Source organism: Sphaerodactylus townsendi, linkage group LG15, assembly GCF_021028975.2.
Source record: "Sphaerodactylus townsendi isolate TG3544 linkage group LG15, MPM_Stown_v2.3, whole genome shotgun sequence".
NCBI lineage: Eukaryota > Metazoa > Chordata > Lepidosauria > Squamata > Sphaerodactylidae > Sphaerodactylus > Sphaerodactylus townsendi.
In genome coordinates, this window is record NC_059439.1 from 31,474,963 (window position 1) to 31,502,334 (window position 27,372).

At 49.4% G+C, this 27,372-nt stretch overlaps 1 protein-coding gene across 4 annotated transcripts in view; it reads left to right on the top strand.

Annotated features, from left to right (window-relative positions):
* Positions 1-6,192: 6,192 nt before the first annotated feature.
* Positions 6,193-27,372, top strand: part of LOC125444789 (Snf2 related CREBBP activator protein) — a 31,820-nt gene continuing 10,640 nt past the window's right edge. Inside the window, exons 1-23 of one of the 4 annotated variants that reach the window (XM_048517461.1) lie at positions 6,193-6,320; positions 11,424-11,497; positions 13,095-13,339; positions 13,597-13,839; positions 13,926-14,111; positions 14,641-14,781; positions 15,285-15,501; positions 15,859-16,142; positions 16,421-16,499; positions 16,605-16,694; positions 17,322-17,474; positions 18,542-18,786; positions 18,878-19,055; positions 19,334-19,470; positions 20,546-20,715; positions 20,823-21,015; positions 21,129-21,265; positions 21,699-21,885; positions 22,151-22,320; positions 23,118-23,455; positions 24,246-25,469; positions 25,550-25,717; positions 26,708-26,938. In XM_048517461.1, the coding sequence (XP_048373418.1) occupies positions 13,283-13,339; positions 13,597-13,839; positions 13,926-14,111; positions 14,641-14,781; positions 15,285-15,501; positions 15,859-16,142; positions 16,421-16,499; positions 16,605-16,694; positions 17,322-17,474; positions 18,542-18,786; positions 18,878-19,055; positions 19,334-19,470; positions 20,546-20,715; positions 20,823-21,015; positions 21,129-21,265; positions 21,699-21,885; positions 22,151-22,320; positions 23,118-23,455; positions 24,246-25,469; positions 25,550-25,717; positions 26,708-26,938 (4,828 nt within the window). In that variant the 5' untranslated portion in view covers positions 6,193-6,320; positions 11,424-11,497; positions 13,095-13,282. Of the gene's footprint in view, positions 6,321-10,764; positions 11,498-13,094; positions 13,340-13,596; positions 13,840-13,925; positions 14,112-14,640; positions 14,782-15,284; positions 15,502-15,858; positions 16,143-16,420; positions 16,500-16,604; positions 16,695-17,321; positions 17,475-18,541; positions 18,787-18,877; positions 19,056-19,333; positions 19,471-20,545; positions 20,716-20,822; positions 21,016-21,128; positions 21,266-21,698; positions 21,886-22,150; positions 22,321-23,117; positions 23,456-24,245; positions 25,470-25,549; positions 25,718-26,707; positions 26,939-27,372 lie in introns of those variants that run through there. The other 3 variants (XM_048517462.1, XM_048517464.1, XM_048517460.1) reach the window with 3 other exon arrangements.

Consider the following 27,372-nt stretch of genomic DNA (forward strand, 5'->3'; position numbering starts at 1 on the left):
TGCACTTTGGAGCTCGATTCAGCCAAGCCCAGTGCTGAACAGGCACGTCCTGCCCCTGAACTCTGCTGTGGAGTTTGGGGCTGGGGCGAGCTGTTGGGCTGGGGCGAGCTGGTTGCCATTTTAGGCAGCTACGCCCCTGTCCAAAGGCGTAGCCATGTAGAGGATAGGCCCAAAGCTAGCATCTAGGACTGATGGTGGAAGTGCCCCATTTTTCCCTCCCCTGTGTTCCTGCTAAGACCAGGTCTCTTCAGTAGTTCCTTGTTAATGTGGAGTTAAATGATATTACTCAGAACAACAATTCACGTGTTCTGAGAAGATATGCTGTCTAGATTTATATCCTGCTGCCCCACTGCTTGCTTTTAGAGAGCAGGACCGGGTTAACCGGTGTGGTGAGGTATCCCTTTTCGCATTTATTCCTCTGGTGACATAGTGAATTTTGCCATTCTTCTAAGGTGGGGCTTGGGCCTGTTCGGCTGCTTGCAGCTTGGATGCTTATCTTAAGGGAGCCTTCTGGCAAACCTGCTCCAAAACCTGCAGCTGTCAGTCATGTTAGAAGAGTTCAGCGGAGTGGAAGGCTTCTTGTATGAAAGCGCTGCAGGGCAGTCATTCTAATCACTGTGAGCTCACTGCTCAACCTGTACAAAGCAGGAGAATTAAGCCAGACTCCACTCCTCCCCCCTTGGCTCTTTGGGAAGAACAAGTCTTTTACGCCTACCAAGCCAGGACCTAGAGGCTTTGGCCAGGACAAGCAGGGGGTGCGGTGGATCTTGATGTTCCGACATCAGAGAAAGTTCAAGGTTGACAAGAAAAAAAACCCACCTTCATGAACTAGGAGGGGGTACTTTCATTTTAAGGAAATGGCTTGGTTGGATGAGTATTATTGAGCTAGGTTCCAAGTTGGAGCCTGAGTTATCAGAAATGAGTAATCTAGACCAGAGTGTCCAACTCGGGCTTCAGATGTTCATGGACTACAATTCCCATCAGCCCTGTTGGAACAGCCAATTGGCCATACCAGCAGGAGCTGATGGGAATTGTAGTCCACGAACATCTGAAGCCCCAGGGTTGGACACCCCTGATCTAGACTGACATTGCTTCCAAAACAAGTAACCACGAGTCCCCACGTTTTTAATTAAATCCATACTTTATTGGTGGTTTGTATTTTCTCTAATAAAAATACACAATTCTGTTTATAATGGCCTGCACGCACACAAAGCGGTCCATCAGGGTCAGTACTGGCTACTCTGGCTGGTGGCAGCTGTACAGAGTCCCGAAATGGAGGAATTTGACATCACCTGTTACCTGATCCTTTTAATTGGGGATAAGATTATGGGACTTTTTTAATCTAAAGTGGGTGCATTCCCATTCAACCGTATGCCCTCCCGAAAATACTATTTTTGGATGGCACAAAATCGTCTGAAAGATCCAGCTTAATGTATTGTTCACAGATTTTTCTAAGAAGAAAGTCTGATGTGGTGAACCCGTGAGCAGACTTGTGTTGACAGACTCAGGTGGTGGCTGCAGGCACGGTTGTAGGTTTGGGAAAGGCTTCTCTGGTTGGAGGCACCCTGAAGAGTTGTTACCTGTCAGAGTGAACTGCCACTCTAAGAAGCGTTACACCCTTTGAAGCCCGCTACAGTCACTGTACTTGTTCTAGATTAGATGGATACACAGCCTCACTCTGGATAAGGCACCTGTTGTATACCAATAAAGGCTTTCAAATAGAATCGATAAGGCACCTGCTGTAGGAGTGAGCCCCACGAACCCAGCAGAGCCTCAGAAAGAGTGCAAGCACACCTGCGCCATCTGTGCCCTTCTGGGCGTACACGCTCACCTGTCACAAGACCCCCATGAGTCATAGGTCATGAGATGCCTGACTCACTGTCACAAGATGCCCCAGACAAAGGGGTGCATACCCCCAGGTATGGATTAGGCCCGGACAGGAACGTTTCCTCTCTCACGTACGCAGCCCCTATGAGTCATGTATCCTCCCGCTCTCCCACCTCCCGGAAACCCTAATAAAAGGTGCCAGGGACCAGAACTCGGCAGAGTTGCCAGATCCACGGATCACGCTTCCTGCCACTGGCTTCTCTCCACCGGATGATATCGCTGCGTCTCGCCTCTTCCTTGCGACCCTCGCGGGCCAACTTCAACCTGCCTTGGTTGAAACACTGTGCCTTTATGCATGCATGAAGACGTGGAAATCCATTGCATTTCTAGCTTGGCTTTCATGTGGGAAATTCTTATTCTGGTCTATGGCCATAATAAACCGATACTGATGCTCAGGGAATTCAGGTGGCGTTTAGGGCATCCCCCTCCACTGTCATCCAGCACAGGCTGTAGTTTAAGTATTTCAATGGATATATACATATATACAACTCTTTTAGCTTGTGGCCCCATAATTTGATATTCCTGACTTGGATAGCAAGACTTTGTAAGCTAAGCCAGGTTAGCCCTGACCATCAAAGATTGCTAATGACAAACCACCCTTGTTAATCTCTTGCCTTGAAATCTTTACTGGGTTGCAGTAAGTTGTTTACAGCTGGACGGCAATTTTTTTTAAATTTAAAAATTGGTGTTGAAAAATGTAGAAAGATTAAAGGCAAAAGCTCAATTTTTTTTTTAAAAAAATTGTATTCTTTGTGCCTATGCCTAACGGATTGGTTAGATTGATACAAGTGTTTGCTCAGGATCTAACAAACTCTACATTCCAAAATCTAATGTCTGCCCAGTTCACGGCTACCGTACTGGATAAAGAATAGCATACAGAAGAAGTAAGATATCTTACTGTGGCAACATCTCCTTGTCTGAGCATCTGGTTTCCATTGGATGCTGAATTAGTTGCTTCCCCGCCCCCCTCCTGCCTGTCTAAATCAACATTTAGTGCAGGGGACTCTAGCCTTTTTAAATGTGTGGGCACTTTGGCATTTTGAGAGCGGGTGGTGAACACCATCCCCAAATGGCTGCTACAAGAAGGTGGAGCCAAACAATCTTTCTGGTTGTGGTGGGCTTTCTGAGCTGTGTGGCCGTGGTCTGGTAGATCTTATTCCTAACGTTTCGTGTGCATCTGTGGCTGGCATCTTCAGAGGTGTATCACAGAGAGAAGTACCCACAACAATCTTTTGTGTAAGACTAAATTTAATTAAGGCAATCCTAAATTGTGATCTTAAAATTTGGGTCACATTTTTATTTATTTTATCAATGCCATCAGCTCTGTAGAAAGAAATATGACTAATTTTATTTATTTATTTATTTATTAGATTTTAAATTATTGCGAGAAGGGGCTCTAGGTGATTATGGCGTGTACAATGCAAACCTGCAAACAACAATACATAATAACATTAAACACAGCAGGCTAAAAACAACGTTGTACACACAAAAACAAAGGTAATTTAAAACAATTTACAAATTTACAAATAATGAATATTTAAAATACATAAATAAAATACTACATGAAAAAATTAAAAAACTTCACTCCCTGTTTTGCAAAACAACTGCACAGCAACTGCCCTGAACACAGAGGGAGGTCCTTGGTCTGCCAAGGTTATTGTTATCTGCACTTTGGTCGGAGGCATGGTCCAGCCATTGGAAGGCCAGCAATCCTGGAGAAGGAAGCGGTGGGTGGGCTTGTACTCCAGAGCTCTTATCTCTCCTCATTCAACAGCCCAGCTCTCTGGACTGAAGATTAAGAGGAAGCTTGCTCTATGGTTTGCAAAAGAAGCTCATGGCAACAGTTGGTCAACAAGCCTAAAGGGGGACAGACTCACACACTCGCTCAGGAAAGCCAGGGTGCTCATCGGCACTCCTGATCTTCCAATTGCTGCAGCTGGTGTTACAGGCGCAGACAACTTTTTATTTGAAATGAGGGTAGCCAGTAGCAAGCCCTGGCTTACAATGACTCCAGACACCAAGAGAAGTCACGGCAGCCCCCATGGTGCCCCTGGACAACACACTGGAGAGCTTGTGAATGGTCACAATGACAAGCTGGTCTGGCAAGAGACGGTATTTAAGATACATAATCTGATAAACTTGTTTGTGCCTTCATTAGCTGCAGTCCATAGGTCAAGTGACTATTTTGTTTGTTGATTCAGTGATTGGGATGAGACCACTCGACTAGTACAGGATATAAATCCAGATCTCTCACAGCTAAAGCCCAGACAGCTAAGCCACAATTCAGGTAGTGTTCCATACTTGCCAGTCACCAGTAATTCTAATTTGGCTGGGCACTGGGCTTAGGGAGGGTACCACTAACAACGTAAATATCAGCTTGAAGTGCATTCTTTATTCTAGCTTCGAGGCAGGCACAACGCTTACCGGTATTTTCTTAGTTTTGGCATGATGACAAGCAAGGTGAGAATAGACACTGTGAAAGGCAACCTGTGTGAAGCATATACAATAGCCAAACCATGACTTGGATAGGATGTCCAAATCATCATCAATGGCGTTGCCAACCTCCAGTGTTACAACTGATCTATAGAATAGAGATTAGCTCCCCATGGAGAAAAAAAAAACTGTTTTGGAAGGCAGGCTCTACGGAAGTGATGGTGAACCTTTTTGAGACTGAGTACCCAAATTGCAACCCAAAACCCACTTATTTATCGCAAAGTGCCAACACGGCAATTTAACCTGAATACTTAGGTTTAGAAAAAAACGGTTGGCTTCGAGGCACGCGTTACTCAGGAGTAAGCTTGGTGAAGCAACTGTGCAATTCTTCAAATGGGTGAATCACGATCCTAGGAGGGTTTACTCAGAAGCAAGCCCCGTTGCCAGCAACCGAGCTTACTCCCAGGTAAAAGATCATGCCCAGGCCAGCCTAGATGTGTGTGTGTGTGTGGGGTGTGTGTGTGTGATGAACTCTGTGTGCGAGTGCCCACAGAGAGGGCTCTGAGTGCCCCCTCTGGCACCCATGCCATATGTTCGCCACCACTACTCTATGGCGTATCTCTCTGGGGTCCTTTCCCAGGCTCCGACCCCAAATACCCATGAATGTCCCAACTGCAGTTGGCAACCTCAGTTGTACAGTTCTGTGCAGTTATTCCATTAAAATCCACAAAATAATGGGCTTAGACTGAAGTGATTCTGCATCGGTTTGCACTGTATGGTACAATTTCTCCATTTTATCCTCTTGAACAGCCCCGATGTGATTTCTCATTCAATCTTCTTACATTTTTAATATTCAAGTTAAAATTAGAATCAAAGACGTTTGTTGGCTTAAAAGGAAACTCGCACACAACCATTAACAATTCAAAAATTTAACCCAGAGCATTACATTTCCCCCCTCATTAGCCATCTAACTGAACTCAGATCGATAATAATAATCGTTCCGAACAGCAAGGACCACTCCATCAAATTTCCAGGTTACCCGCTTTTTACTAAGTGATTGTAATTCACAAATTACTTCAGCGGTAGCCATATATTTATTTAAAAAAATTAAATTCTTAAATTTTGTATTTGGACCTTTTTTCTTTTTAATGTTTTTCACATGTTTACACTCTTCTGATATTCTTCTAATATGCCAATGAAGGTACAATGAATGAATGAATGAATGAATAATCGTTCATTGAAGCTTTACTACAAAAGTAATTTCTAAATTTCCAAACGCATTTGAGATCACTTTAATACTGTCTCAGCAAAGAAATCGAGCTCTCGCCAAAGAGCTAAAAAAGATCCCAGCAAACAGAATGTATAAAATGCCCTTCGATTCGGAGGGACGTTTCTCAGAGAAAGGGACGGGCTAGACTTCCCAGCATCACCTGGGACTTCAACTCCCAAGATGCTCCTTGTTCACGACGGCCTATCCGTATCGCCACGCGGGTGATGATCTCCACCGCTGTCTATGTTATTAAGAAAAAGCCCTTCGTGTTCCGCAATCCCTGTGACCAAGTCTCCTATTTGGACTCCATCTCCCATAATTCCACATGATACACTTGTGAGCCTCCTTGGCGTTTCTCTCTCCCACCCCCGCCCGCTGCTTTAGCTCTCGCGAGATTTGTATGCCGAGGCCGGCGGGCGGAGGGAGCAGCGGGAGGAGGGAGGGGGTTGGCCCTGGCGCTTGGAGGTGGCGGCCGCCATTTTGCTGCGGCGGGTCGGGTCTGCCTTGGCGGGGCCTGGTTAGGGTTCAGCATCCGGGTGGGAGGGGTCGGCCAGGTCCCGAGTAGCACCGGCAGAGACCACGCAAGGGGAGAGGCCGGATAGGGGCGGCCCGGGGGCCACGGATGGCGGTGGATTCTATCCGGCCGAGGCGGCGGCGCTGGGGCTGAGGCGGCGGCAGGAGGAGGCGGGGCAGGAGGCGCCTCCCCTCCCTCCTCCCCCCTCCCACCCAGGTAAGATGGCGGACCGGCCGGGCCTTTGCCCGTTTTGCTCACACCCACTTAGCTGGAAGGGTCCGATACTCCGCTGCGAGCCGAGAAAGAAAAGTGAGAGGCCGAGCAGAGAAGCCGAGCGCGCGCGCGCGCGGTGGGGAGGCTGAAGCGGCGGCCGCGCGCGCTCTGTTCTCTACCCTCTCATGATTTGTGCTCCCCTGCCTGTAGGGGGCGCCGAGCGGAGAGTGGCGGGGGGCGGGAACTAAGAGAACGAGCCAGTGCGAGGACGCGCGCGCGCCGGCCCCAAGAAACGGCTGGCCAATGCTGGGCCGGCGCGAGCGGTCCCTCTCCTCACCCCCCCCCCGCCCGCGCTTCCCTCGCGCGCGCCACGGAACCGGCCGACCAACCAACTGCTGCCTTTCCCCTCAGTGGATGGGGGAGGGGCGAGCCGGGGGGCTTGAGGGGAAGGGGTTAGGGAGGGAACGGCGCATGGGGGAAGAAGGGCAGGGGGAAACAGGGCGGGGGCAAAGGGCAAGGGGGAAACTGGGGAAGGGGCGACCAAGGGGCTGCCAGCAAGGGGGAAACCAAAAGACGTCGAATTTATGTGGGGGGGAAACAGTGGGATCAAAAGCCTTTGACAGCACATCAGAAGGGTCGTTTGTGAGGGACGGAGTACAAAGAGGTTATGAGGCAAAAGTCAGTGCGTTAAAGGGAAGAGCGTGAGAGTACAAAGGAACCAGGTCTCTTAAGAAAGCCCTGCCATTTGAAAATGTGGCTGGAGGGGTGACGGACCACTAGGGTGGGAACGGTGTTGCGGAGGGGGGGGGAGAGATCCCAGGGGATTGGGTTTGGGGTGATTTGGGAGAGAAAGGGGCGGGAGGGGTTTTATTTACTTAAGGACATCACACGGTGTGGAAGATTTGGAAGAACAAGGCCAGTAGTTTAATTTAAAAAGTTCTATAGTCATGGAGTCTGAAGAACAGCAGGTAGGATCCGAACATGGTGACAACGTAGATGAGGGAGAAGGGACTCGAGAGACCCCGATGGAAGGACCCAGGATTGATGTGACAACGAAGGTGGATGAAGAGACCGCACCTGTTCATCCTAAGGACTTGGTGGGGGCAAGTCAGGATATAGTTGAAAGCTCGGTGAAAGCTGCTCAGAGAGCGGTTGCGGATGAAGGGACAGCAGCGTCTCATCCCAAGGAGGCTAAGGACTTGGTGGGGGGAAATCAGGATGTAGAGGAAAGCTTGGTGGAAGCTGCTCAGAGGGTGATTGCAGAAGTGACCAGTGGAGTGTTGGCATTAGGTCTGACTTGGGGAGTGGCAGAACCCAATCAGGAGAAAGCAGAAGAGCTGGGGAGACCAGCTCATGAAGAAAGCAAAACAAAGATTTTGGAGGGAGCAGAACAGGAGGGAGCACTTGCTCTTTTGAGCCTAGATCAAAGCGATGGCATTTCTTCAGTACCGGGTCAAGTGGAAACCAAGAAGTCTGTGCAAATGAAAGAAAAGGGGGAGACTGAAGCTGAGGAAATAATAATGCTAGAAACAAGTAAAGGGGAGGAGGCTGAGGAATTGTCAAGGCCAGATCACGGGGAAGCAGAGAAGTTAGTGAGAGAGGTTGGTGCAGGTGCTGAAGAAAGGAGCGCAGAAGGTGATCAGCACAAGGTGTTGGTTGGTGAAGATACGGGAGAGGTTGTGATGACTGACAGGGTAGATGTGATATCCACCACAGGAAAAGTTGAGGAGCTGGGACTGGATCAGAAGAAGCCAGGGGGGATGAGTGAAGAAAAGGTGGTGGAGTCAGCTATCAATCAGGGAGATGTTGAGAACTTGGCAGGCTTAAGTGAGAGGGACACCCAAAAAGGGAGAGACGACAGTGCAGGGCCTGCAGTAGACCAGGTGGAAGCTGAGGTGATGCCAGGAACATATCCAAAGGCAGAGGGGGTGATTGGAGTTGAAGATGTCATACCGGTACAGGATCAAAGGGATACTAAGGGGTTGGTGGGACCAGATCAGGAGGACATGAAAGTATTGGTTGGAGGGGACCTTGGGATGTCAGACATGGACCAAGGGGAAGCTAGAGTGTTGGGACCAGGTCAGGAGGGGCCTGAGGGAGCCCGTGAAAGGGGAAGAGAAGATGTGGGTCCAACAATTGCAGAGAAGGTGCCAGAAGTAGATCAGGGAGAAGGAGCTGAGGCATTACTGGTGGCTGAGAACTTGTTGGGGGGAGTTGATGGAGAAGTGAAGGAAGAGGAGAAACTGAAAGCAGATGTGGCACCAGCAGTGGATGAAGTAGGGGTTGAGAAAGTAGCAGGAGTCCCTCAGGAAGGAGTTGAGGGGGTTGTGGAGACTGATGTGGCAGTAGCTGTGGATAAGAACTTGTTGGGGGCCAAGCAGGGAGAGGCTGCAGAGGTGGCAGGAGAGAAGGATGTAATACCAGCCTTAGACAAGGGAGAAGCTGGGGAAATGCCAGGTGCAGAAGAGAGTAGAGAAGGACATGTAGCAGCGAAAGTGGACCAGGAAGGAGCACCTAGGGGGGAGGTGGTATTAACAGTAGTGAACTGGGAGGAGGCTGTAACAGCGGGTATGGGGGAAACCGATAAATTGCCGGGAACTAGTCAAAGAGAAGCTGAGGAGATTCAGAAAAAGGCAGAACGGGCAAGCACAGAGGGACAAATGGCTCTTGCAGCGGCTGAGGATTTGCTAGCAACAAGCCAAGTGGCTAGAAAGGATGACGAGGCACCAGCAGTGGGTCAGGTTGTGGCTGGAGAAGAGGCAGGGCGGGTGAGCACAGAAAGAGAGACGGAATCCAGAGTAAGTCACGGGGAGGCAGGAGTGGTGGTAGAAACCGGGAAGGGAACTGAAGCTGAAAAGGTGCCGTCTGCTGCAGATCTGGACAAGGCCGCCTTACAAGGCTCTCCAGAGGATGCTATGGAAATAGCGGCTCAGGAAAAAGCAGAGCAGGAGATGGCTGGGGTGGGGCCTGGGCAGGAGGCATCTGGATCGTGTCAGGGAAGAGATGAGAAGATGGCTACACCAAGTCTAGAAGAAGCAGCTGCATCAACTAGGGTTGGCTGGACCACAGCAGATACAGGTTTGGGACCAGGGAGAGTAGAATCTGAAATGCCACATTGGAGCTTGAAGGTACCCGAAGATAGACCACCCTCCGCGACGTCGTCTCATTTGGTGCAGACAGTTCACCCTAGAAAACCAGACCAACGTCACAGAGGTCCTGGGAAAATAATTCGGGGGTTGGCGGGACTGCGGCAAGGGCCAGGAGTGATAGCAAGTGATGGGAGGACACAGTCAGCAGGAGTAGTTCACGGGGTGCTGGAACATAGGGCTCCGGGATTAATTATAACCAGCTTAAGCAGACAGACCAGTCAGAACAAATGGACAAAACAGGATCATAAGCAGGTGGAAATTGGGGCTGTAGAAGAGAGGATGACAAGATCAGCTGAAGAGGTGCGTGTCAGAACGAAAGCAGATGGAAACGTCGTCCTCATCGGCCACAGAACTGGAAGAGAAGGGATGTCATGTTTCTCAGAGGAGAGACAGTTCTGGACAAAGGAGAGTCAGCAACTGCCCGTTTTTGAGGATACAGGGAAGGTGGCGGATCAGAAATTGACAGATGCACTAAAGCAGGAACAGGAAATTAGGGAGCTGGAACTGCCAGGAAGAATTATTACCGACTCAGAAGGCAAGTGGCATGTGGAAGTAGTGCAGTCTCCACAGCTTGAAGGGCTGCTGACCCAAGGTTATGAAGTGCCAAGGCCCAGGTCTAGCTGGACTGCAAGTGCAGGACAAGACATGGGGCTCTTTTTAAGGCCCTGGAGGACAGAAATGAAAGGACAATACAGCCTGCTGGTGGAAGGCCAGGGTAGAAGCAAGTCTGCAGGACACACACCTGAACCGCCAAGATTAGAATCCGGAAGTAGGATATTGGGGCTTGCAAGCAGGTCTGCAGATGTGCATTGGATAAAGCAGGTGCTGGGACCAGATCGGACACCATCCCCGCTGTCCGTCACGGGTCACTGCTCAACCCCAGAAAGGAGTCCCACGTTGTCTGCAGACGGCCGAGAAAGGAGCCCTGAATTGTCTGCAGAGAGGAAGAGTCCTGGCCTCTTAAATGGGAAGCGAGTGTTGAAAGACTGGCGGGATGGGGTGATGGGTTTAGCAATTAAAAGGTACAAAGCCATGAGGCTGGCCATGTGGGGTGAAGGCCCAGCTGGTTTGCAGGTGAAGGGCGTGAAGCTGTCTGGGAGCTTGGAAAGAGTTCGGGGTAATGTCATTTCAGGGCCCGTGGAGAGAAAAGGACTGAAGCTGACGCAGCACTTGAAGAAGGAAAATGTATCGGCACTTGCAGTGGAAGGAAGGGTGTTGAGTGATATGTTGGCACAGGGTAGAGGGATAACAGGGTCAGAGCAGATACGTGGAATTTCTAGATAACTAGGTTAGTCAAGGGGGGGGAGGAGATACTTGGGTCAGAGAATATTTAATTAAGAGCCGCAGTTGTGTAAGGAAATAGGAATGAACAGCCCCAAGCTAAGTTTAGGGAAGCACAAAATAAAACAGACCTAATAGGAAAGCACATCAGTAGAGTTGCAGGGTTGAGAGGGTTTGTAGAGTCAAGCCGGGGGAGGAATCTGTATCCAGACGATAAGATCAAGGTGACTGAAGGAAAAGTGGGTGCATTGGAAAGGTAAGACAGGAACAGACAGTGAGAATATTTGGGGTTATGGCTTTCTGGCTTCAGTGGCATTGAACAGGAAGGAGACTACACAGGCACCCCAGCATCCTCAGGAGGAATAGAGAGTGGAGGATCTGTTCTCTTGGTTCTGCTACCCAGCACCCCAAACAGGTTCTTGCCTCTTCTCATAGGCATGGATTTGGTAGCTGGTGCTTACAGTAAAACTCTTCACTGCAACCTGCAGCCAGGCCATTCCCGTGCTGCCTGCAGTACATTCGTGGAGTGACAGTTTTTCTAGCCAGCCTTTTAGTTAGAGACGTTGAGGACCAGAGATGGGGAGGGAGGATCCAGAGCCAAAGGAACGGAGGCTTCGACAACCATCACAGAAAAGTTGTTGGCTGTCCTGGAATAAGAATCTCGCCTCGTTTGCAGGAGTGGTCTTCCCCAGGAAACCGAAACCCTGGAAGTGGAGCCTGACAAGCAAGAGGAGTTCTCAGCTCACAAAGGTACACATCGGGGGTGAATCCGTCTGGGGAATTGGCTTTTATGGAGGGAGGCTGAAAATATTCCTGGGGTGCTGTGCTGAAACGGAAATTGGGTTCAGTTCATACCCATGGTGATTTTTTTGGCCCATAATTTCTGTAGTCATTGATGGGTCTGAACTGATAATGAGAAAAGATTCAACCTTTTGATTGCTGAGGTGTGGTTCACCATAATTGAAACTATTTGCTGCATTCAAATGTTGATGTTTTGTAAACCGCCCTGAGCCCTTCGGGGGTAGGGCGGTCTATTTACTTAATAATAATAATAATAATAATAATAATAATAATAATAATAATAATAATAATAATAATAATAATAATAATAATAATAATAATAGCTGCTATAACATCCCAAAGGCGGGAAGTACTTTTGAGAAGTGTCATAACTAATAGAATTCCATGGTTTACTTTAAGGGGGGGTTGGATTGGAAAGCCTTTGTCATTAAGTAATCTACTAAACAAGTAATACATCCTTGTTTGTCCTTGTTCACATTCACTGTGCTTCATGTTTGCCTTTTGTTTCTTTTTGGTTTTGGTTGGGAGAGTGGAGTTAGGGTATGCTATGTTCTAACCTATTAAGGTTTCAAATGTGAAGTTTTGGGATCGTCAATAGAAAACCTATTTATTGGTTTCTGGTGGTGATGTTTGTAAAAAGAACGTACTAGAAGAGCATGCAAACTGTCTTTGGGACAGCGATTCCTGATTATCTTAATATAAGGCATTGATTCTCAGACTTTGTTTTGCTAGGGGCGATCCGTTATAAACTGTGAGACCTATGAATGACGGCTACGGTACTTCCACATAGTGTCATAATTAAATAAATGCTAGGTAGTTCCTGATTCTTGCTGTTTGAAACATCTCACAGTGGACTGCTGTAGATTCCTGCTGCTGATCGTTGGCCGCTCTGTTTGGAAAAAAATCTTTCATTTTTCTAGGCTCAGTTTGCACTATAGAAAGTTTTCATGCAGTGGTTTTCAAGGCACCTGGTGGGCCACTGCGAGTAGCATAGTGCTGGACTAGATGGACTCTGGTCTGATCCAGCAGGCTTGTTCTTATGTTTTTGCTGTACATTGACGCTAACCATATATTGTTATGGGGGATTGGCAGTAGCTTGAGGGCATTCAAGTGTCATTAAACAAAATTAACCTGCAAAGTGCATTTGGTTGGAATGAATGGTAACCTATTGTTCAAACAGTTTCATGTACTCTAGTCTTCACAGAAGTCCCTTCAGATAGGCAGGTTTTTTGACACAGTTTTGCAGACAAAAAAATTGAAGTATCCATACTAGTGCATACATAATTCATTTTTGTTTTTTTGCTCTTGCCTCTTTTCTAAAACTGAAGAGGAGGCAGGATAAACCAGTGGGGCACAAGTGACGCCACTGTTCTTGACGAGCGCAGATAGGAAGGCACAGATTTATGAATGATCTTTTCACCATGGTTGATGTATCTAACTTGGAAAAATCTTCCTTCAGCTTGTTTTGGAGAAGTAGAATATTTCAACTCTCTTCAGCTTGGCTTCGATCGCTATGTGATGGACGCTGCTTTCTGAATTTCCTCAGATAATTTTGAGACCGGCAGTCCCGAGCGCAGGCTGGGCTGCCAGGGAACCCAGGAGCTGGACGACTCGTCCCAGTGGCTGGCTGACCAGAATGAGGCCGGTTCCCAGCATGCACTGGAGCAGGACACAAGCACTACGACCACAGGCGAAGCTATTGGGACGAGAGGCAAAGAGCAAGAGAGAACTAAAATGCAGAACAGTCCTACTGAACAGCACCATGCGCTGCACACACAGGTAGAGTTGGAGGTGAGGGTGATCCCAGAATAGGGCCCTGTGGTTTAGATTACAGATTGCAAGGGTTGGTAGTTAGTTTGGAGCCTTAAAAATAGGTTTTGGGATGCTTTTATGGTATATGGGAGACCATTGCTTCCAGGGGGAGGTTTAAGGGATGGTGTTTTCTGATCCCCCACCCAAATATGTCCTTAGAGTGGAAATGCTCCTGTGGGACTTAAGCTTGTTGTATTAATTCCCTGTTCCTTCCTATTAATCCACTGGCACTTCAGATTGCACCAGACAGAATGACGGGCAGCAACCCAGTGTCACCAGCCTCATCGGGCTCACCTGCCTCCAGTGGCAGCATCTCACCACCACATCTCACCCACGACTCCTCTCTGGACAGCCACCTGGGCTTGGATGGTCCCAAGGCACAGAACAGAACCCTGGCATCACCCAGCATGTACGCCTCCCCTGACCCGGCAAGCATGTGGGACAAGACGCATGCTGAGATCGCCGAGCAGGCCAAGCACGTAAGTGGCGCACGGTCCAGAACTTGCTAGGTCCCCTCTTTTCATCTCCTGCAACGGAGCTAATTAACCTTGACCCTGCGTTTCAGGAGGCAGAGATTGAGAACCGTATTGCCGAAATGAAAAAGGAGGGTTTCTGGTCCCTGAAGAGGCTGTCTAAGGTGCCCGAGCCTGCTCGTCCCAAAGTGCACTGGGACTATCTCTGTGAGGAGATGCAGTGGCTGTCTGCTGACTTTGCCCAAGAGCGCCGCTGGAAGAGAGGAGTCGCAAGGAAGGTGAGTCGCGTCTTTTTGCAGAAACGGTCACCATGTTTGTTCCTTCTCGTTCAGCCAGGTTTTATTCATAGATTACGACCCCCCCCCCCCGACTTGCTAGAAGCAAATGTTTTTCCGTCGGACTGCCTTGTAGCTTCTGCTAGACTCAAAAGCTTGCTCTGTTGATCATCTTTGTCATGTAACGTTTCATTAGGATACAAGTGTATAGCATCTACATTATTTTCGCTCATTTCACAGAGCAATTGCCAATGTGTCCCTAGGAACCTCCATCCTGTAGTAAGCTGAGGCTCATTCCGCACATGCAGAATAATTCACTTTCAAACTGCTTTCAGTGCTCTTTGAAGCTGTGCGGAATGCCAAAGTCCACTTGCAAACAGTTGTGAAAGTGGTTTGAAAACGCATTATTTTGCGTGTGCGGAAGGGGCCTGAGTTTTTCCTTGCCATCTAGGTCCAGTCAGAATGACTCTGGTGCCACCAATGGTCATCTGTCTTGGGCTGTGGTCACCTTTGTATTGCTCCTTGTGCGTAGGTTGTGCGTATGGTGATTAGGCATCATGAAGAACAGAAGCAGAAAGAGGAGCGCGCCAAACGAGAGGAACAGGCCAAGTTGCGCCGCATTGCCTCCTCGATTGCCAAAGAGGTCAAGCAGTTCTGGAGCAATGTAGAGAAGGTACCCGTCTTGCAGAATTGAGAGACTATAATCGTGTGTGTTGTTGGTCTGCAGAGTATAGGAACCGTCCTTTCAATCGTCGTTCTGTGTGCTTTAATCTGTCTAATGGAGAACAAAGGGAACTGAACTTTGGACCAGAGTTGTATAAATGAAATGTCGGGGGTTTTGCCAGCATAGGAGGTTTAAGCAAGTTTCTGGTTCTCACGTTTGCAGTGGAAAGGATGGTTGTGTGAGAGCAATGATGCTAAATGCTTAGAATAGAGGTGTCCAATTCTGGCACTTCAGATGTTCATGGACTACAATTCCCATCAGCCCCTGCTGGCATGGCCAATTGGCAGGGGCTGCTGGGAATTGTAGACCATGAACATCTGAAGCGCCAGAGTTGGACATCCCTGACTTAGAATCTTCAGTGGGCTTTGAGTAAGTTTAGCCCTTGTTCTGCAATATAAGAACAAGTTCTGTCAGCATTTGGTCTTCAGATTAACTCTCCTTACCCTTTCCAGGTTGTCCAGTTCAAACAGCAGTCACGGCTGGAGGAGAAGCGGAAAAAAGCTCTGGACCTGCAGCTGGACTTCATAGTCGGCCAGACAGAGAAGTACTCGGACCTGCTGACCCAAAGCCTCAATGAAACCCTTCCGGTTACCAGCAAGACCAGCAGCTCCCACGCCGGCTCTACTGCCTCTAGCCCACCACCTCCAAGTCAACTTATTGAGGATGAAGGTCAGCAGCTTAGCAGTTTCCTGCTCTGTACTCAAATGTATCCATCCTCAGTCCGCTTGGATTTCACTCAAGACTAGGGTTCCTCTGTGGAGTGTATTCCATAGCTTATCTTCAACTGTCCAGGCTGAATTTCTGATAGATGTAAATTTTCTGATGTGGGAAAGTTGCTGCCTATCAATTTCAATAAGCCTTTATTGGCATATAAAACATACAATATAAATACAGTTAAAAATTACTAGTTGCTGCCTATTGCCTACTCGTATTTCACCAACTCTTGAGCAAAAGCACAGTTTGTTTCGCGCAGAAATTGTTACTTTGGGGGGGTTGCGTCTGACCACTCGCTTCCTTTTCCGGCAGACGGTGATTTCCAGCCCCACGAGGAGTCAGATGATGAGGAGACGATTGAGGTGGAGGAGCAGCAGGAAGGGAACGACTCCGAGACTCGGCAACGGGAGATCGAACTGCTGAAGCAAGAGGGCGAACTGCCTCTGGAGCAACTGCTGCAATCACTGCCTCCCCAGATCCTGGAGAATTCTTTCAGCGTGCCGCCTTGTGCCTCCAGCTCTGACAATGAGGAAGAAGAGGAGGACAGTGAAGAGGAAGAAGAGCAAGAAGAAAAACACATCTCCAAGAACCTAAAGGTGTGCTGCTGGTTGAAGCGTGAGTCTTAGGTTAGGAAATGTGGGGCAGTTCGTTTTGTTCCTTAGCAAACATAGTCGCTTGAGCTTAGAAGTTGCACTTCCTCGGGTGTGTCTGTCACAAGTGCCCATGCTAGCCTCTGTTCTGTTGCCATTCCGAGCTGGTTCTTTCCTACCCAGGCCCAGGGCTGATCTGCCAAATGGGTGGTCTGCCCATGCAGTGCCCAAGACTTCCCATCCTGGCCTGTCTCCTTACGCCTCTTTCTCTCCTGTGTTCACAGGAAAAACCAAAGCCTGTTGCGCAAAGGACTAAAAAGCCTTGGAAACCCGATGAGGAGTTCACTGCCAACGAAGAGGAAGGTGAGCATCTTGTGCTTGGGCCTGGGTTGAATGACTGTGATGAGAATTGGGGTGAGAGCTGGAACCCTCTCAGGTAAGTAACTCTGAGAACTCTTCCTCTTATAGCTGAAGATGAAGAAGAGACGATAGATGCAGAAGAAAAGCTGGAAGGCAGCGTGGATCACAGCAAAGAGCTGGATGACCTGGCCCAGGAAGGTTCGGAGACAGATTGTAGGGGCAGAAGGGAGGACGAATTGGGGTCTAGACTTGCACTTCCTTGGCCTTGGGAAACAATTAGTCCTATTACTGAATTGGATTTCCGAATGTCTGCTAGGTCTGTGAACCAGCATTCCCAGAATTTCTGCTGTTAAAGGGACGTCGGTCCAGGGCAAGCACCTGCCCCAACTTAGTACTATATCTGTTGGAGCACCCCCCCCCCCAAAAAAAAATCTCTCCAGTAGCCCTGGAGACTTTAATGTTTCCCATTATTCCTGCTCATTGGTCAGTTTAGTTGGACCTGCATTGATGACTTCGTTCCTTCCACTTTATCGGCATCCGAAACCATAAGAGAGAAAAAAGAGTACTGTGGTGACCTAAAAATGAATTGACTGAACTGATGGTTAGGGCGGGCTCTTTAAGGAGTTAAGAAGAATCAGGCTGATGGTTTTTAGCTTGCGCTTAAGACTTAACTCCTCTACTGCCGTTTGCAGTTGAGACTTCGCCATGCTGATTGTGATACAGAAGCAGAGGAATGCTTCAGCCCAAAGAGGGTGTCATCAGAGTTGGGGAAAGGTTCATCGGAGTATTCCGGCCATCGAGTGACACCTTCTTTCCTTCTGGCAGGTGAGCTGCCCATGGAAGAGTTGTTGCAGAAATATGCTGGTGCCTACGCCTCAGACTTTGAAATGGAGTCAGACGCATCTTCCGAGGCTTCGGAGCCCAGCACCTCTGAGTATGAAGTGGAATCCGAAGAGGAGGACAGCAGTTGCCAATCAGGTATGAGGAGAAGGGGAAGACTCATGCTAACAGTGGTGGAATTAATGTTAGAATGTGTGATTCTGGTCATGTTAGTCTCTTCTTGAAAAATGCTATCCGTAAGCATTATAGCTTTAATAGGGGCTTGGATAGATTTATGGAAGAGAAGTCGATCTTTGGCTACCAATCTTGATCCTCCTTGATCTGAGATTGCAAAGGCCTTAGCAGACCAGGTGCTCGGGAGCAACAGCAGCAGAAGGCCATTGCTTTCACATCTTGCATGTGAGTTCCCAAAGGCACCTGGTGGGCCACTGCGAGTAGCAGAGTGCTGGACTAGATGGACTCTGGTCTGATCCAGCAGGCTTGTTCTTATGTTCATTAGACATTGGTTGTAAAAGAAATATTTGCTCTAAGAATAAAAATATTGTGCTTCTTTTGGTGGAAACTGAAGAATGTAGCAACTTATTCCTGTGTTGCGAAGTATAGATTGTCATTTCAAAAGTTTGTGTAAACAGCTTACCACTGTGGCTTCTTTACCACAGTACTTGTACTTTTTTGGTGTATGCAAGCATTAATGAAGTTGTGTGCCAGAAATCTTGATAGTAATCCTTCGGTTCCCCTACCATCTCCCTGGTTTCCCACAGACAGCTTTGGTGTAAAGATCATTCTCTTTTTTTAATAGTGCCAATGTACCTGCCTCATCCTTCCAATAGCAGTATGGGGAAGGGGTCATGGATTGAAGGAAAGCAAGGAGCAGGAACTACCAAAAAAAAAAAAAGGAGACAAAAGCAAAATTAGAAGTTATGATGGTACAGTGTGGATTTGAATTTTGATGTGCCTGGGATTCAAGGTTGTGTAAAAGTGGGGTGCATTTCTCCTTCGGGAGTAAGGCTCATGCGCAGAAGTAATTCAGGTTATGCTTCTCAGACATGTATAGTTACAGGTGTGAACCAAATAGTTTGCAAAGTTTTGTCCCACAGCTCTGGAAGCCACTGATTTAAAAATGATCAGTGAGGTCTCACAGAATTCACGTGCAGATGGACTCCAATGTGCTGCTTGTCCTCACGCTGAGGAGGGGTTTCTTCCAGATTCCACCGAAGAGGGAGGGAGCGAGCAGGATGAAAGCGAAGAGGAGGTTGCCCTTGAGGGAGAAGCTTCGGTTAGTCAGGAGGAGGACTTTGGTGTTGAGTACCTGCTGAAGCAGGACGAGGACCGTGGAGGCGAGGGAGACAACGATTTGACCCAAGCTCCAGGGCCCAAGAAGGAAATTACTGATATTGCTGCCGCAGCAGAGAGCCTGCAGCCCAAAGGCTACACCCTGGCTACTACCCAGGTGAGTAGTGAGGAAATCCAGCGACGCAAGTGGGTTGAGACTGAAGGGAGACCAAACTGGCAAGCAACTTTACTTTTCCCCCACCATTCAGGTGAAAACGCCCATTCCTTATCTGCTACGAGGGACACTGCGAGAGTATCAGCACATTGGTCTGGACTGGTTGGTTACTATGTACGAGAAGAAGCTCAATGGTATTTTGGCGGACGAGATGGGACTTGGCAAAACCATCCAGACCATCTCCCTGCTGGCGCATCTGGCCTGTGAAAAGGGTGGGTGAGGGGCTTTGTGGGGGAAGAGGGAGGGGAGCTGTAGAAATGAAGCAGTTGAAGACGTCTGAAACCACATAACGATGTGAAGTGTTCAGACCCTCGTGTGCCCTTCCTTACCTTGTAGTGACCCGACTAGCATTTGGTGGGGGCGGTCAGCTAGTTCTTCAAGCTGTACGGTGATAACATTTGTTCAAGGAATAGTATGGGAGCGAGGCACGGAGACAGCCTTGGTTTGTAGAGGCGTGTAATCTTTACACTGTGGTTCTGTGCTCTTGTAGGTAGCTGGGGACCCCACCTGATCATTGTTCCCACTAGTGTCATGCTGAATTGGGAGATGGAGATCAAGCGCTGGTGCCCCAGTTTCAAGATCCTCACTTACTATGGGGCACAGAAGGAGCGTAAGCTGAAGCGGCAGGTGAGGAGACTCCAGCCATGACAGCTGGACTCAAGACAGGGAGTTTGCCTTGCAGTATAAATGGCGTAAAGCACCCAGTGAATCAGGGAACGTCGCATTGGGAGAGAAAAGAGCAGATAAACATTTCTGTGGGAGAAACATGCAAACTTTACAGGATCTTTACTTGTTCTTCACAAGCCATGTGTGCTCAACTGATTTCAAGTCTAAAACTAAAGGGGTTGCTGTTCTAATCAATTATAAACTGAGTTGGCAAACGAGAGAGCAATTTAAAATATAATAAGAAGAAAAAGGGTGATCCAGACCATATATGTCTGAAGAAGGGAGCTATGACTCACAAAAGCTCTTATTAAAAATAATTCCTTTTTAAGGTACCCTTGGATTGTTTTATTTTGCTGCCAGGGACTAACATGGCTACCTCTTTGTTTATTTTAACTTGTGGGTGGGTTGAAATAGAAATTTAAATATATGCAGAATTTGCTTTCCAATCAAGCCTAAACTTATTTTAATGCTTATACAGGGTAAAAACCATCATTTGTAACTTAGCTAGTATGCAGAATTGTATTGACCAGCACATTTCTAAAATTCAAAAGTACCAATGCCTTTGTTTTCTACAAGCAAAATTGCAGATATTGTTGCTAGCCATATGTTGCTATAAACCCCACAAGTAGGGCATGTAGGCATTGTATCCTTCCCCATTCCTTCCTCAGCAAGGAATTCTGAACAAGGAATGCTTGGAGGAGAGTGTTCAAACTGGCAAAAAAACCTCACCAAACCTCCACTTCTGTTACGCTTGCTGGTTTCAGCAAAAACATTTCTGTGATATTGGCAATTTTCAGTGCTGTCTGAAGAGTTACTTATACCTTACCAAGTTATAGAAATAGCAGAAACGTCAAGGCTTGTAGACATAGTGGGCAGAAGGAATGGTGGTAAAGTGCCGAATTTAGGAACAGAGAAAATGAATGGTGTTTTCAAACAGCAGCAGCATCTTTGTAAGTGAAGAGTTTGCTTAAGACAGAGAAGACGCCGCATCTTCTTTACTGGCACTGCTGTAACCCTTTCCACTGCCTTTGTTTAGGGCTGGACCAAACCCAACGCCTTCCACATCTGCATCACCTCGTACAAGCTGGTGCTGCAGGATCACCAGGCCTTTCGGCGCAAGAATTGGAAATATCTGATCCTGGACGAAGCTCAAAATATCAAGAACTTCAAATCTCAGCGCTGGCAGTCATTGCTGAACTTCAACAGGTGGGAGTGGGGAGGGGGTGGGGTGGCTTTCAGCGCAAGGGCTGGGAACAGACTGGGAGACGTCTCCTATGGGAAGGATCTCATCCCTCCCTTCTTTTGTGTTTCAGCCAAAGGCGGCTGCTGCTGACTGGAACACCTCTCCAGAACAGTTTGATGGAGCTGTGGTCCCTCATGCATTTCCTGATGCCCCACGTTTTCCAGTCGCACCGTGAATTCAAGGAGTGGTTCTCCAATCCTCTGACGGGGATGATCGAAGGCAGTCAGGAATACAATGAGAATCTAGTCAAGAGGCTGCACAAGGTGCGCAGGGTGGGAGTTAGAGATTTTGCCAGGGAACGCTGAAACGCGAGAGGCAGCCTCTAACAGTAGCGCTTGAAGGCTGACTTTTTGCCCTCTCTGCTCATTTCTTGTAGGTGTTGCGACCTTTCCTCTTAAGGAGGGTGAAAGTTGACGTCGAGAAGCAAATGCCAAAGAAATACGAGCATGTCATCAAGTGCCGGCTTTCCAAGCGCCAGCGTTATCTTTACGATGATTTCATGGCCCAGGCTACGTGAGCACCAAAGGCTGTTTGGGATTGGGGCGGCGGGGGGTGGGGTGGGGGAAATGTGTGCAGAAAGCCAGGGTTTTTGATGTGTCTGTGAGATGGGTTTGAGCTAGTTGCAGGAAGCCTGGAGGCTTCAATTCAGGCTTTAATGATTAAAGATAACAAGGGTGAGCTGAATGGTTGCTGTGTAGCTTCAAGTTCATCATCATGGGCGTTCTGTGCAGTCCGTCTGTGGTTGGCCTGCACATGCGGAGTCCCAGTGTGGGCCTGCATAGTAGTCCACGATGAACTATAGTTACAGAAGAGTGCAACACTGCGTTTCTCCCAGGCAGATGCACTCCCAGGCAGATGTACTTCAAGTCTTTCCACTTTTGGCAGCATCTTGCTACTGTAAAGGCTCAGAGCATGTCTGATTCTCTGTGACTGGTTCCTTTTTCAGCACCAAGGAGACCTTGGCAACAGGGCACTTCATGAGCGTCATCAACATCTTGATGCAGCTTCGCAAAGTCTGCAACCACCCCAACCTCTTCGACCCCCGGCCCATCCACTCGCCGTTTATCACGGAGGGGGTCTGCTTCAACACGGCCTCTCTTGTCCTTCATGCCCTCGATAATGACCCTTTCAAGGCAGGTGCTTCCCCACTGGTCTGATGGGAAAGGGGGTTGCTCTGTTTAGGAGGTCACGTGGTGGCAAAATGACATCCACTTCATGGGGGGAGGAGGCAGGGCTTGTTATTTAAATCAGATTGCTGAGAGATCCCCCGTGTCTCTCAGTTGTTGATCTTGCCTGCTGTTTGCTGCTTCTGCTGACGTTTGAGGAGCGGGTTTGGTTGGGTAGTCGAGAGAAACATTCAGTTGGCTCTCATATCTTCGTGGACCTCGCTTCTTGCAGCACGTGGACATGGGGATTTTTGACTTGATCAATCTGGAGGACCGTGTTTCCCGTTACGAGACCGACACATTCCTGCCCAAGTGGAAGGTGACGAGGAAACTGATTGAGGAGATTGCCGAGTCCCCCGATCCTCCTCCCAGGCCGAAACCGGTCAAAATGAAAGTGAACAGGTATCTGTGTGACACCACCACCCTCCTTCTAGAGACCGCTTGTGTTTAGCAGCACTTTCAGAGCTCTCTAGTGCAAAGACTGGGCATTCTTCAAGTTCCTCTAGATGACAGAAAGATACCACCAGATATTATTTCAAACTCCTCAGTGTTGAAGAATGTGGAGCGTTCTGGCCCAAGGGAGGAAGAGGGATAGACATGTGAAGATATCCTGCCTCTTCCTAGCAGAATGTTAGAAAAAGAGTTTGGATTTTTATCCCACCTTTTTCTCCTATAAGAAGACTCGAGGTGGCTTACAAGCTCCTTTCCCTTCCTCTCCCCACAGCAGACACTTTGTGAGACAGGTGGGGCTGAGAGAGTTCAGAGAGAACTGTGACTAGCCCAAGGTCACCCAGCAGGAATGTGGGAGTGCAGAAACACATCTGGTTCACCAGATAAGCCTCCACCACTCAAATCAAAGCTGGTTCTCCAGATTACAGAAGCACATCTGGTTCACCAGATAAGCCTCCGCCACTCAGGTGGGAGAGTAGGGAATCAAACCCAGTTCTCCAGATTAAAATCCACCTGCTCTTAGCCACTGCCCCACACTGGCTCTCATACATAACAGCATAGTGGCTAATGGCTGGAGACTCCATCAAATTGTCATTTTCCAAGATCCTCATTAGGAACGTTCCCTTAACTAGGGCAGAGGTAAATTGTCCTAGATCAGCATAGTGGCTGAACTGTGGAGGATCAGCATGTTACGGGATAGAAGGTCTTCTTGTTCTGAGTAGTTTATTTTCCTCTCCTCCCTCCTCCAGGATGCTGCAGCCGATGCCCAAGCCAGAGAATCGTACTGTGGTGCTGGTCAATAGCCCTCGTCCAGCAGCCCCCCTGCAGAGACCCGTAACGCCTCTCCTTCCAGAGACACTGGCCCCTGCTCTGGCTCCACTCCATCATCCAGGCCTGGTCTTGCCAGGGTCTGTGCAGCCCCCCGCAGTTCCTGTCTCAGTGTCTCTCCCCGTGCCACCTTCTCCAGTCACCATGTCCATATCAGTGCCTCCTCCTGCCAGACCACAGACCCCAACTCTAGTGCCTCCTCTGAGCCAGAACAGCACAGCTGCCACCCTGCTCCACACCCAGACATCTGCTCCACAAGGTAAAGCTCAAGTATCCCAGAACCGGGGCGGGGGGGGGGGGGAGAGGAGGAGAGGGAGGAGAGAGAAGGTGCTTGCCCTGGGTTCAGTTATAAGCCTGAAGCTGTTCCTTGCGGCAAGGGAACAAGATTGTCTTATTGCTTAAGATTTACCTTGCTGCTTAAATGTATTTCTGTCACACGCACGTGTGAGATTAGAAGCTGAGATTTTGTTTTTCATTTTTAAAAACTTAACCGCCTTTATAAATAGTGGCATCACAATAAATTAATAAAAAGTGTAGGATTCTTTAAAGTTTCATGCTTGTTAACTTCACAGGGAAAAGGGCTCTTGTTTCACAGAGAAATGGCAGTTCTGGTCATGGCTGTGGCTTGGAAGGGTTAGTCAAGGCAAAGAGCTCTGCACAAAAGTTATTTTGAACAGAAGTGTTAGTGTATTGTCGACGTCTTTCATGGCTGGATTCAACTGGTTGTCGTGGGTTTTCCGGGCTGTGTGGCTGTGGTCTGGTAGATCTTATTCCTAACGTTTTGCCTGCATCTGTGGCTGGCATCTTCAGAGGTGTATCATGGGGAGAAGTGTGTTACACACTGTCCAGTGAGAAGGGAACACGCTTCTCTCTATGATAACACCTCTGAAGATGCCAGCCACAGATGCAGGTGAAACGTAGGAGCGACAAATACCCGATCATGGCCTCATAGCCCAGAAAACCCACCACAATCGGAAATGTTAGGGTCTAGGGGAACGTGACTAGGCCGGGAGACCACGCAGCTCTAAAAATCTTCCTTCTTTCCACAGTCCTTCCCATGACCATGACTGCTGCTCAGCTGATCCCGAATGCTTCTCGGCCTACTTTACCACCTCCTCCCATTTCTCCCACTGCAATGAGCACCTCCTCACTTAAGCTTGGCATAGGTCCAGCTCCTGTGGGGCAGCTGCAGGCGCCCAACACACTGGCCATGACTACCATGGGGCAGCTGCAGGGCATATCTGCAATAGGGCAGCCACAGGTCCCGAGCACCCTGGCGATGTCCGCTGTGGGGCAGCCACAAGGCATGTCAGTGGTGGGGCAGCTACAGGCACCGAGCACCCTGGCCATGTCTGCCGTGGGGCAGCTACAGGCTCCCAACACCCTGGCCACCGTGGGGCAGCCACAGGGCATGTCTGTTGTGGGGCAACCCCAGGCCCCCAGCACCCTGGCTGTGTCTGTCATGGGGCAGCCACATGCTTCCAGTACCCAGGCCATGTCCGCTGTGGGGCAGCCACAGGCTGTTTCTGCTCTAGGGCAGCTGCAAGCTCCAAACACCCTGGCCATATCTGCCATGGGGCAGCCGCAGACCCCCAGCACCCTGGCCATGTCTGTCTTGGGGCAGCCACAGGCCATATCCGCTGTGGGGCAGTCACAGGCCCCAAACACTCTGGCTGTGTCCGCTGTGGGGCAGCCACCGGCCCCCAGCACTCTACCTTTGTCTGTTCTGGGACAGCCGCAGGCCCTGAACACCTTGGCTGTATCCACTGTGGGGCAGCCGCAGACCCTGAACACCCTGGCCGTGTCTGCCGTAGGGCACCCGCAGGCACCCAGCACTCTGCCTGTTTCTGTTGCGGGACAGCCCCCCAACACTCTGGCTGTGTCCACTGTGGGACAGTCGCAGGCCCCCAACACCCTAGCCATGTCTGCCGTGGGGCAGCAGCCACAGGCCCCCAACACCCTGACAGTGTCTGCTATGGGGCAGTCACAAGCCCCCAATACCCTGGCCATATCTGCTGTGGGGCAGCCGCAGGCCACCAGCACCCTGGCCGTGTCTGGCGCAGGGCAGCCACAGGCCCCCAACACACTTGGCCCAGCCCCTCCAGCACAGCAGTCCGCCGGCCCCCTGGGCTCAGGCCCCATTGGAGGGATGCTGAAGCCGATGAACATCCATTCTGCCGCTGTCCCCGCCTTGCCTGGCTACAATTTTGCGGCTTCCGGAGCTCTGCAGCAGCGGCTCCTGCTGTCTCCAGATATGCAGGCTCGGCTGCCCTGTGAGTATGAGGGGTCCAGCGGAAAAGCGGGAGCCAGCGCGGATCGTTGCCAGAGCCAACCATCTCTTGTTTCTCTGCAGCAGGCGAAGTTGTCAGCATTGGGCAGCTGGCATCCCTGGCCAATCGGCCCCTCCAGAGCACTGCAGGCAGCAAACCCCTCACCTTCCAAATCCAAGGCAACAAGCTGACCTTGACGGGGACCCAGGTGCGCCAGGTCACTATGCCTCAGCCAGCCCGACAGCTGCCAAGTAGGTAAACCCCAGGCCCCCTCCGCCTAGTGAGTTTGCGCTCCCTTTTTGCATGATCGGCTATTGTGTATCTTTTGCTGGAGTGGATTACCTGGGACGATGTGGGAGATGAATTGTTTGGGTATAACCCCGCTTCTATGTTTATTGCTTTAAGAAAACAAATAAACACCTTCCGGAATATATAAAACTAGCATGTTACGAAGAAGGTTCTCGCACGGCCTTCTCTTTGAGATGCTAACTTCAAGTGTGTGGGAAGGCTTTTTTTGTATGTGAGGAGGAGCTCGTCCTTCCCCCGACAGTCCGACGTGGACTGAACTGGCAGTGGGATGTCCCATGAGGTTGGCAGCTGTGTTTTGTCTCTAATTTACTCTTTGACTGTAAAGTTAGGGTTTGGGTGGGTTGTGCTCCAGAGACAGCAGCAGTTCAGCATTTGTGCAAATAAAATCCTGTACAAGTAGCACAGGCCTCCCATTCCGGTGATGACTGAGCTTCAGCCCGCAACAACCCCCCCCTCCCCCCCCGAAAAACAAAAAGTTTTGGTTTAATTCACCAGTGGCTGCCAAGCTGCTTAATATTTTTGCTTTCTGTTCTGCTCGCCGTGCCAAAATGCTTCTAAGAAACAAGTAGAAAAACACCAGCGCCGAGTCCACAAGCAGGATGAAAATCTTGCAGCGCAAATGGGCAAGGGAACGGTGTAGTGTCAGAAGCTCCGTAGGCGTGAAAAAGATGATGGAATATGTGGGATGGGCAACAGTGTTTAAATACCAGCACGGTCCCTCTTAGCTCCTGATGCCTCTGTCTGTGAGTCATCTGGTGACCGGAGGGATACAGGAAACTCCAGAGCCTTTCCTGGCATAGAGGACCACCAGTTCTTAGGTGGGATCTCAACAGGAGGGCTTACATGGGCATTTGGAGCATTGCCACCGCCCAGAGTCTGAGCTGGCAATTACTTCTCTTTCCCCTCCTACTCCTCCTTCCCTTTTCTTCTAGGGAATGTAGTTCACCTGGTGTCTGCTGGGGGGCAGCATCACATCATCAGCCAGCCAGCACAGGTGGCCTTGATCCAGGCCATGGCCCAGCAGGCAGGACAGTCCCCTGTTGGGGTGCAGGCTGTGCCGGGCCACCACCCGCCCACCATTCTGCCTGTCCCAGCTACCAGCACAGCCGCTGCAGCCGTTGCTTCTACGGCAACCATCAGCGTCCCCATTGCTGCCACCCAAGGTTGGTGATTACCAGAGCTGGGAAACTGAAATTCGTAGATTTTTAAAAAATATATATCGTTTTTTGGTTCTAAAAGGGGAATGCGGTCCAGCGGGTTGAGGTGGCAGGTGGCAGGACTTGCGGGCCAGTAAACAGACTACCTGTACCTCCTACTCTGTTAGCCTTCTCCATTTATTCCATTGTCGACCGCTTGCCCTCCCTCTCGTTTCCTTCCTTCGCTCTTCTATGTGAACCTTTTGCCATGCTCTTCTCCTTCACCCTTTCGAGTCATTTCCTCACACGTTTCCTGAATGATGAGAACCGTGACTTGCCGGGTCCTCGCTGCTTTTAGGCAACCCTTTCCCTCAGCCGGGGGGGGGGGGGGGGTTCCCCAACCTTTTTGAGCCTGCAGGCACTTTTGGAATTTTGAGACAGGTTGGGGGGCGCAGCTTTAA